Source organism: Rhamphochromis longiceps, linkage group LG12, assembly GCF_057381845.1.
Source record: "Rhamphochromis longiceps isolate RC_006_pf linkage group LG12, R_longiceps_female_GT1.1, whole genome shotgun sequence".
NCBI classification, from domain to species: domain Eukaryota; kingdom Metazoa; phylum Chordata; class Actinopteri; order Cichliformes; family Cichlidae; genus Rhamphochromis; species Rhamphochromis longiceps.
The window spans coordinates 27,013,561-27,024,543 of NC_140568.1; the positions used below are offsets into that span (position 1 = coordinate 27,013,561).

At 41.8% G+C, this 10,983-nt stretch overlaps 1 protein-coding gene across 1 annotated transcript; it reads right to left on the reverse strand.

Moving 5' to 3' along the window:
* Positions 1-276: 276 nt before the first annotated feature.
* Positions 277-2,919, reverse strand: ficd (FIC domain protein adenylyltransferase). The gene is made up of 2 exons (XM_085425496.1): positions 2,350-2,919; positions 277-1,816 (listed from the first exon to the last, which is right to left on the reverse strand). The coding sequence occupies exons 1-2, from the start codon at positions 2,618-2,620 to the stop codon at positions 735-737; spliced, it is 1,353 nt and encodes a 450-aa protein (XP_085281622.1). The 5' UTR covers positions 2,621-2,919; the 3' UTR covers positions 277-734.
* Positions 2,920-10,983: the final 8,064 nt, after the last annotated feature.

Here is a 10,983-nt window from a genome sequence, read left to right on the forward strand (position 1 = left end):
GAGAAAAAAAAGTTGAAGTTGTAGAAGTCACCTTCTGTTTTGTCTATACTAAAAAGGTTGTATTATGTGCATTGCCGTTTGTATAATTTCTATAGTCAGTGTTTTACATTTGGAGTAGAGGTAAATAATAAAAGGCTATTTTTTGTTCGTTTAATCTCAGTATTTATTTTTGTGCTTTTTCACTTTCATTCTTTGAAATCATGTCATGTTTCTTTTCCCTCCCTTCTTTTCTGGTCTGAAACTTGTTTTAATAAAGTCATACAAATGATGCCCTACTTTGCTCATTGTAGACCACTTTTATTTTAAAATAAATAAGAAAATACAGGAAAGTGCATTACAGTGTCTGGAGACATCATCTTTACGTCAAAGAACTAAATGTTCACCGTGCACATCCGCAGTTGAAACTGAAGATTCAAGTCCGACAGAAATCTTGTTTTGTTTCCTGTTTCCTATGATAGAGAATTAAAACGCCTAAACTCTCCCACAACACAACTTTTCCTTGCGTGGGAAAATTAGGGTGTGGTAAAGCAAACCTGACACGACAAAAAGCAAATTTCAGTTCACCTTCCTGAAGCAGGCTGATGAATTCAGCAGGCACAGAATCCAAACTGTGACGAGGGAATGATGGGTATGATGTGGACAAAGGAATTCGCATTTTATGATGAGCTCTAAAATGAAATGACATCTATGTTTGCATGCCAGTGTTGCCATGCTCCTGTATCCCTACCCTATGGTCAGTTGTGGAATGGGATGGTCTGCTTGCAGTCGAAACAGGTCTGGTCCTGGCCTGCTCCCGGCAGCCCCACGGCGTGCTCCGTAGTAGAAATCAACAACGTGTCCAAAGTTATTTCTGTACATTTGGCTATGAAGCGGATGAAGGGCCGCACATCACCCTCGTTGGCTGTGTCCAGAGCGGCGTAGTATTCAGCCCGTTGTTCCTTGCGGATAGTAATTGGTGGATATCTCGCTTGCATGAGCACGAGGTTCATGAGCAGCCGCGACGTACGTCCGTTGCCGTCAACAAATGGGTGTATGTACACCAGTTTATAGTGGGCGAGTGCAGCATATTCCACGGGGTGAAGCTGCAGCGCCTCGTCGGAGTTGAGCCACTGAACGAGCTCCTGCATGTGTCTCTGCAGGTCCCGAGGGTGAGGAGGGATGTGGTGGCCCACAAACACCTGATTGGTGCGCAGCCTCCCTCCTTCCACGGGGTCTACGTAGCCGAGCACCCGCCGGTGGATCTCCAGGATGTCGTTGACGGTGATGGCTCCTGATCTGGACAACAGCGTCGTGTTGATGTACTTCATGGCCGCATCCACCCCGATCGCCTCGTTCTGCTCCTGCAGGCTCTTTCCGGGGACGGCGTAACGCGTCTCAATGATATGACGGATCTCTGACAGCGTGAGCGTGCTGCCTTCGATCGCCACGGTGTGGTAGATGTGGTGGTAGTAGGTCTCCTCCATCACTCGGCGGAATGCAGAGTTCCCTTTAGGAATGGACATAAGCTGGCGCACTTTACTGTCGATGATGCTGAAGTAACGCTGATCGATCTCTTCCACCAGGGGAAGGGTCCGGTCTCGGCTAACCAGAGCTCTCTCGTTGCACGGTGAGATAGCCAGGGCCTTGGTGTACAGGTGATCTGCCTGGACGACATCCTTCTCCTCCTCTAAAATGGTCCCCAGCTCCGTCAGGGCATCCACGAAGTCTGGGTTCATGCTAAGTGCATGCACCAGCAGCTTGTGAGCCTTCTCCCTCTTCCCAAGTTTCTTCATCTCCTGAGCCAACTGCAGTGCAGCTTTGGCCTCCAGCTCCATCTCTGCAATCACGACATGATTGACAGGGTGAGCAGTGAAGATGCAGTAAAACAGCAGGTCATGTCATGACAAAATATGAATAAATTCATTAATTAATTTAAAAAAAACGTTATTACACTTGGATGAACTAGAATTTTCAACAACTTCAGAAATCATTCAGGGAACTAATATTCAATTTAAAACACTGAAGCCGCAAATTTGTTATTTTTACATTTAGTTGTTGTGCTTCCTCTTTTTCCTTAACAGTTCGCTGGTCTTCACAGTTAGAAAACAGTGTGAAAATACCTACAATTTGCAGAGGATTTGGAGAATTACAAGCTGACGTCTTCACAATGTCATCATTCAGAAATCCCAACATACAGGAAAAACCAATACGATCAGAGCTTGAAAGCGATAAAGGGAACGCAGTTTTCTCTATAAATTTGTTAAATTAAGCCCTACATGAGTTCACACCGGCCTTCTTTCTCGACATATGGTTAATATTGTTCTGCATATGGCACTAAGCTGACCTCCACAGTAAATAACGTGAGTGTACCTTTGGTCGGCTTGGGCCTCTGAGGCAGCAGATCAAGAGCAGTGAAGGGGACGGTGAGGCTGGTGGACTGCACAGCTGGATGCTGCTGTGGACTTCCCCACAGCTGGCAGCGGAGCAGAGCGATGCCTCTCAGGGAGGCACAGCACTGATCCTCCACCCCAACCATGGGCATCAGGAGCGCCACGAGTGAGCCGAGGGCGATGCAAAGCAGCGGGCCCCATCCTCCTAGGACACGGGCGCTGTAGTAACTCCACACCTTCACAGCAGCCATGAGGACCCCTGGTTAAATCCTCCATCTTCTGGTGTAATGCCCCCCATCTAATTTCACTCCAGCATGGAGACCCGAAAGGTGGCGAACAGGAGGAAAACGAGCAGCATGGCAGCTGCCGCGAGAGATCAACTAAACGAGACAACTTTTAACGCCCGTAAGTTAGGAAGCAAGCTACCTTTAGCTACAAACGGAGGCTCTAAACCTTAAGCTAACTTAACGACCAAACGGCGGCTGGCTTTTTGTCAGAGTCGGAACAGCTGTACACATAATACACACATCTCCAACTTCCTTAGGCTCAACGTTTGAACATCCTCGAATATCATTGGTCCGAAGTGTATTGAAGGGCAGAGCCGATTGGGTGAAAATACAGCAATACAACTCTCGTTTCGTAGCCGTCCCTGATTGGCTGAGTCATGGAAACCTTTTCCCCGAGTTTTACCTTTCAGGGACAAGAGCGACATTATGTAATCAGTAGGTATCTAATGTAATCTAATTTATTTTTTAGTTATGGGGTATTTTAAACATGTAAAAGAAGAAACAAATCCTATTTAAAGCCCCTCTATTGCCAAAGATCAAGGCTGTAGAGAAATCTTGAAACACAACTGGGTACTTATTTTGTAGTTATTTGAAAGCATTATATAAATTAGCTTTCATTTCTGTGTTCAGTGAGATCTCAAGCTACATGTTTAGAATCTCCACACAAATTAGATTTTTAAAAATTCACAAAAGTTTATTTCTTTGCTGCAAAATAGGGGTTTAAAACGCCCCCCTGCGGTATATACTTCGACCATCATTGTGGATCTCTCCCTTAATATTTTAGTGCCCTCTTGCTCATCTTATACAATCTCCTTTGCTTTGACCTGTTATCGAAGAAAGAAAAAGCAACAACTCACTTCCATCCTTATCGGTGCCTCGTCCTCTCTTCAGGAGATCCAGAATCTATTAATATGTAAATATTTTTTACATTTTAAAAGCCAATGAGAGTGAAAGACTCACCTAATGCAGACCAAATCTACCTACAGGTGCAAACAGAGTAATTTCACAGATCATGTTTGCAGGATCTGGGCGGGCACAGCATTTTTCCACATTTAGAAAAATATTTTTTTTTTTTAAGTAAGTAAGTTTAAGTATTTCACTGTCAAACTCTGAATATAGCTCATTCTGTTCAAATATGAAACCTTTTTTAAATTTCAGGTTATATTCATTCATGCAATTTTGCAGTGTTTGAGACATAAACACAACAAAAGATCATTTTGATTTGACAAGTCAGGGTAAACAACATACAGTCCTGTGAAAAAGGAAGTTGTCAAAGCACTCTGTAACCATCATCATCATCATCATCATCGTGGTGCATTCCTGTGAAACACTAAATACTCCCTATGGGGTTGTAGAACCACTGTTAGCAGCAACAACCAATGTAATCACTTTCTGTATGACTTCATCAGTCTCTCACTTTGTTGTGGGTGAAATTTGTCTCATTCTTCTCCACAGTGCTGCTTCAGTTCATTGAGGTTTGTGGTATTCGTTTATACACAGCTCTCTTAACCACCTAGTCTGGGCCATTGCAACATCTTGATTATTATTTTTTTCAGCCATTCTCTTGTATATTTGCTGCTGTGCCTGGGATCATTGTCCTGTTGCGTGATTTAGTATCAGCCAAGCTTTAGCTGTTTGACTGATGGCCTCACATTTTACTTTGGCTTCAAGGTATCCAGGTGCTGTGGCTGCAAAACAAACCCAAATCATCACCTCTCTACATAGCGAAACATCTCCTCTTTGGTCTCGTCTGTCTAAAGGACATTTGGGATGAATTTGCTTGGATGTTCCTGGGAAGATCGTAGCATCATGTTAACACACATCTAAATGCTCCAGAGCAATAAAACTGCCAGAAATTCTGCATTTATGCTTACACTTGCTGAAGATAAATGAATCAAATGCATTTGATGAGCAGAACCTGGTTGTTACCTATCCCTTTTGCTTTGGAACCAGTAAGGGTGTACTTGTCCCCACAGCAGTAGTCGTCTTAGATACAGCTGTTTGTACAGCTGCAGCTCTTCTAAACCCAAAATAAAACAATTCTCCTCTCCAAATTTGTAATGCACCCACTTCATCAGGTCTTAAGGTAATAAGCAGGCATATCAAGCAAAATGCAATCACCATGAGGAGATGTAAATCTAGTGTTCTCTGGTAATTACACTGTTTCTTTTTAGTCTAGCACCTGGATTTGCCCGTTTCAATCCCAAACCCGACTGCCAGCTCTTGCACTGCTTCTGGTCATAACAGGAAGCTACTTTCAATTCCTCCACCTGTGACCATAAACTGGGAGTAACTGGTTCTAGGAAATAAATAGACCAATATTTAAAAGACACACTTCACCTCCATTTGCCCTTCTTCTGCCAGCAGAATGTAAACTCCCTAACAAACAGATGAGGGCAGCATTGCTTTTTACGCAAACAACTCGGTCTCTGTCCAGCATATCCTCTAAAGACTGCAGCAGCGCTCTTGGCCTCAAAATCACTATGATCAGGATTCAAAGCCATTGCTATCAAGTCTTTGAATATAACAAAAAAGGAACCCATGCTCGTATAAACCAAGAGTAACATCCTCATCCTCAGCTTCTTTCTCTAGTGACATTTTAGTAATCCTTCTCATCTGTTTATCTCTTTGTCCTTCACATCACTGCCATTCTATTAGGCTTTATATATGTCTTTTAAAGCTTAATGTGCATCCTCTGTTTATAGTAAAATGGCTTTTATAGAGATTACCACCTGCTGTGGACAGCTTGAGGTGCTGAGGATATATTTCTGGCTGCGCGCCAACGCCAACACTATTAGGCATATCTTCAGCAGATGGCCATGGCGGGCTATCAGCTCTAAATAGCTGGTATTCACGCACAGCCTGTAACTCTGCAGCAACACACTCTCACCACAGGTATCTCAGGGGAGGTTATGAATTAGCAGCCATTCTAAGGTCCGTCTGAAATCTGAGGTTTTGAATTCACTGCACCCTTTTCTGCAGCTGCACACTAACATCATTTCCCACCACAGAGCCTTTGTTGTTCTGACCCACAGCAATTTTGCCTTGGAGGATAATGGCGCTTGCTTGACTTGCATTATTTCTTTACCTGTGTTATTCATGCAGACTTCTCAATGCAAATAGGAGGGTATAGTGGTAAAGGGTGTATTTATGTCGCCATGTCTTCTCTGAGAGTCTGACTGGAGAAAAGAGAGGAAGGAAGATAGAAAACTTGGGAAAATATTTAATCAGTATTCTCCCAGTGATGAGCTGTGATTGGTGCAAATACACCTGCTGGGGCACCTTTTTGTTTTTAAACTTAACTTTAATTGCACCAAATGTATTTTTGGTATTTGGCTCAAAAGAACCTGCCATCGATAATATGTGAAGTATGGCTGTGGAGAAGCACATAAGGTCCCTCCGAACACTTTTCACTCATGGTCAAATAGTGCATCATGGCCAAAATCTAAGGTACTAAAGCACAATCATCACCAGAGCCAAAATCACAGCCTGCCTCAATCAGCCTTGGCAGCAATCAGCGAGGGTTAAGTGAAGCAGCTTCTGTAGTTATCTGACTTCAAAGTGAGCTTCTCAGAAGCACCACGCTGCTGAGGGCTCAGCTACTTTGTCTGTGGCTGCAGTTACCAGCTGCTTATTTCATATTCACTTACTTCAGAACTGCATATTGGTTTAACAGACATCGGCACAGCGACGTAACTGGTGACACCTTGTGGTTTGTCAACTCCCTTTTTTGAGACCCAGATGGTGTTTTGGCCATCGCCTTTTTGGTTTTGAAGAACGAGACCTTACAAGCGAAGGGCGGGCCTCACTGAGAAAAAGGCACCGCACCCTCATATCTTCCTGAAACACAGAAGAAAAAATGTTTTTATATTTCATTGTTAGATTATTTAAATATTGCCTTTTAAAGAAACATGCTACAGCGTCAATTGAAAAACAAATAGAATAGTTATCTATTTTTTTTATCTTCTGTCCCTGGTAATGGACATCAGGTCCTGTTTTATTACAGAATAAAGTGATGTTATCGATATTTTTCTTTTTTCTGTGAATTTCTGGACATTTTTTAATTTTATTTTTATGAACATTAAAACATTTAGATGAAGAGAACACTCTCCATTCTCCACATCTAACACTCAACTAAACCTGGGTTGCTAGGTAATGGATGTATGACAGAGGGTGGAAGACAGGATTTTTCTCAGCACGGTGCAAGTGGAGTAATACTTAGAGGGCCAGACAGTGGAGCAGGAAGGTGAAAGCTTGGAGGAGGACATTTCCAGCTTTTAAGAAGCCTAAGCTGGGAGAAAATGATGTCACCTAAGTACATTATGGGTAAGCAGCATAGTGTAAACCAGGGTAATGAAGTGTTGGGATTTCGATTACTCAGCAGCCTGTGAAGGAAATCATCCGTCCATGGTGTCAGCAGAATGATGTGGCATGTTGCACTGTGCTTATGAGAGGACTCACCATCCGGAAGGGCTTGTTCCAACCTTATCAAAGACATCAAGTGCATTTGTTACTTTGATGGACTGCCTAATCTTAAAGAATCTGTCCTGACTTATAACCTGGAACTACTAAATTTGGATCATAGGTTATCTGAGTCATGCCACGAACACTGATGTGCTCAAGGATGTTTTCTTAAACCTGGTTGCTTATTTCCTGTTTGATGTAATCAGAGGAGCAGCTGTCTCTGTGGTTTGTTGCCAGTGTTGTCCTGATTCCATGTTTCATGCAAAAAAGAAAACCCCAACCTCATTTAAATGTAATTGATAAAGACAGCAGATAATGCACTTTTAACATATATATTATTAATTATAGAAATCAACAGAATAAAAGAAGAAATTACATTTTAAAGAAGTGTGTTTTTGTGTGTGTGTGTGTGTGAATTCAAGTGAAAAGGCTCCTTCTTCCCTTTCTAGAAATTGTATTGCCTAAAATCTTCAGAGCCCTGCATTAAAAAAAGAAAAATCTTATAACATGCCACCTAAAAAGCTGGTATATCCTCCTTTGTGCTTTTATCTTCCTGCTCTAATGTCTGTTCTTCCTCCACCACATCTGACAGCCACCGACCCTCCTTCCACAATTTTGAGTAAAATCCCTGCTATCTCATTGTGCCCTGTGCTTGCTCAAGTATGTACACGGATTGAAACTGTAAGGTAGTAAATCCTGCTGTCCACTACAAAGGAAACCGAATAAAAGTTTTGTTTAGCTACAGAACCATAATATCTGCAAAAAATAATCCTCATCATTTCGAAAAGAAAGTCCCTGTGCTCTGTTAGCCCAACTCACATAAATGTGGCAGCAATAGAAAAAGAAGGCGCAAGATGTCCTCTTGAGAGCACAACAGGACTTTTTCATGTTTGTGGCTGTAATGTGACAAAATGTGGGAAAGTTCAAGGGGGCCGAATACTTTTGCAAGCCACTGTATATTGGTTAATCCAACGAGCACTGTCAAGCAAATCCTTTTTATGCAAACAGAAACTACGAATTTCAGTCAATCACAATCACTAAAGAGTAAGATATATTGTCAAACCTTCAGCACCACTTATTAAGATGAGTGACTGTTTGCATATATTTGAGCCTTTCTGTTTTGACCCTGTGTGCTTTAGAAAAAGTCCAAAATAAATTCAAACTTGTTCTCCCAGTTCTTATTAAAGATGTCTGCTGTACAGTCTTATATAAACAGGAAAAAACACAGATCCAAAATGATCATGACATTCATGCCCACGACGAGCGTATGTAAACATCGTAATAGCAGCTTGTCACTGTCATCGTAGCTACGTCCTTATCTGGCCTTGCTTTGTCTTCAGTTATCATTCTAAATCTGACAATAATTTACAAATTGAACAAATTACTGGTTTATTAAATAAACCAATAAACGAGCATGTGAGGTCACAAGATCATAACTAATGCATTCATTTAGGATATAAATAAAAACAAATGGGTCATTTTCCCAGAGATTTCTTCTATTATCAAATAAGTCGCCTCCTATTGGCCATTCAAAGAAATTACCTTCCCTTTCCAGACCTGAAGACTTCCTGCAGCTTTCATGTGTGTGAATGTGTGTGTGAATGGGTGGGTGACTGGATGTGTAAAGCGCTTTGGGGTCCTTAGGGACTAATAAAGCGCTATACAAATACAGGCCATTTACCATATTTATTTATTTCAGTTTTAGTGCATGGGTGATTGACTTCTTTACCTTACTGATGAATGCAGCGACTAATCTTCTCTGAGTTCCCTTCAGTTATTGACTCAACCAGTGGAAGTGAATCTCTGGTATGACAGCAGCACAAGTAAGACACAAGGTGTGACAATAAATTGTCACCTCGTGTGACAGTACACTGATGTACAAAATTGGCTCGAATAATCAAAGTTAACATGAAGCAGGCCAGCGATTTAACTTGTTACAGTTTACCTATACACAGATTCCTGCAAAAGCTCAGAAAACAATGTGTAATCTTTGACTCTGGATGATAACTAAACATCTGTAGTGATGCAAAGCTGATGTCATCAATAACTTTGTCATGGAGACCAAAAATGAATAACATAAAATCTCAGTTAGAAACTGACAGCATTTGACAGACATGAGCAGTCAGGATGGTCACGAAAAGGTGCTCGCTGTTGCATTAAAGGAGTGTAGCACTCATTATTTTTACACTTTAAGTGATAGGAAATGCTGATGCTTCCTGGAAATCGAAGTATGTAAGATGCTATTTACAGTCTTCAAAGTCAAAGATCCCCCACAAAGCTGGGGCAACTAGTAGAATCAACTATATCTTTTTTTTTCTTAAATCAAGACTTAAGAGAATGTGTAGAGGCTAAAGCGACTTCAGCGTACCTCCCTCCATTCTTGAATTCAGTTCAGCTGGCGACAACACAGACAGGCATCAAAATGGGGACATATTGGCCCTTTCTCCATCTGAAATGTTCACAAAAATGGTTTTCTTGACTCCCCTTTAGCTCAAAAGTCAGGCCAAATATGGCAGAATGAGTAACTGATGAAGGATAAATGATGGCATGAGATGAATGCACTCCAGGTCAATTGTGGACTTGCTTTATGCCCATCTGGCACATGCTGACATGAGCTAACCCTCTCAGCTGTGAGAGCAGATAAAAACCACACGAGTCTGCAGTTAAAATCATTGATGAGTGCTAATTCTGTTATTAACTGCCTTAAAAGCCTTGTGCTACTTTGGGATTAGTTAGGCATCTCTAATCTTTAATGCATTCCTGTCATATGCTTTTATCTCTTATAGCAATGTTTTAATTAATGTTTAATGTCTATGCGGCATTTTTTTTTTTTACAAGCTTTCATATTATTCTCTGTGCAGAATAAAACAAATGTTGTTTATTCACAGGTTGCTACGTGCGTTATCATGATCTTCACACCAGCTGACATGTTAACTTAAAGTACACTCCAGAGATGACCTGTCATACACTATTAAAATAACACGGTGTCTTTCTGCTGCTGGCTAGAACTGTGCTTCTAGAGGTAGAAAATCCATCTGCCCACCTGGAAAAAAAGCAACCTGTCAGGGCAGGAAATAAATCCCTCTGGCACAAGCATTGTGCCTCTTCCCCTAACGGTTCGCTCTTCTCCATCCAGCCTCTGTGGAGCAGTCAGTCTGCTTGCTTTTCTGTCTGAGGCGAGGCTTTGTTCTGGGTGACAGAGCTGGGTGTCAGAGATAGAGGATCTCGTTAGGGAGTCAGAGGGGGAGAGCGATGGTGGCACTCTTTGCAATCTCTGGAGTATGGATGGTTCAGCAGGCAGGGATGAGGGGGTCTCAATATGTATGAGAGTGTGCAGGAGAGCCACACTGAGAGCAACAACTGCCCTTAGATGTCAGCATCCGAAATACCCATGTCACTGCAGGATCGACTCTCGGTGGCAGAATGACAAGTGCTTCTGCAAGACGATTTGGGAGGTCAGGATGTGTGTTTTTCCCCTCAGGTGACAAGATAGAGGACAGAGAGCTGTGTTTGGCTGCCCTTAACATGTCCACGAACACCTCCACGAAATGAAGAAAATCAGACTAAATCAGACTAAATCAGACTTGTATTTTTATTTTTTATTCCTATTTATTCTATTTATCCCCTTTGTATATTTTATTTATATTTGTTTCTGTATTTATATGTGTGTGTGTGTGTGTGTGTGTGTGTGTGTGTGTGTGTGTGTGTGTGTGTGTGTGTGTGTGTGTATATATATATATATAACAATTCTGTAACTGTAACTTCGGTCGTTGCTGTGCTTTTTTTGGAAATCGAATTTCCCAGAGGAACCCACCCGAGGGATTAATAAAGTTCTATCTTATCTTAAAACATATGCAGAAAAT

What these genes read in the sequence shown, in the direction of transcription:
- ficd (XM_085425496.1), bottom strand. Translation starts at nt 2,620, where the DNA reads ATGGCTGCTGTGAAGGTGTGGAGTTACTACAGCGCCCGTGTCCTAGGA. An exon ending in GAGGCCCAAGCCGACCAAAG is followed by an intron (nt 1,817 to 2,349) that starts GTACACTCACGT and finishes TCGTGATTGCAG; the next exon opens with AGATGGAGCTGGAGGCCAAA.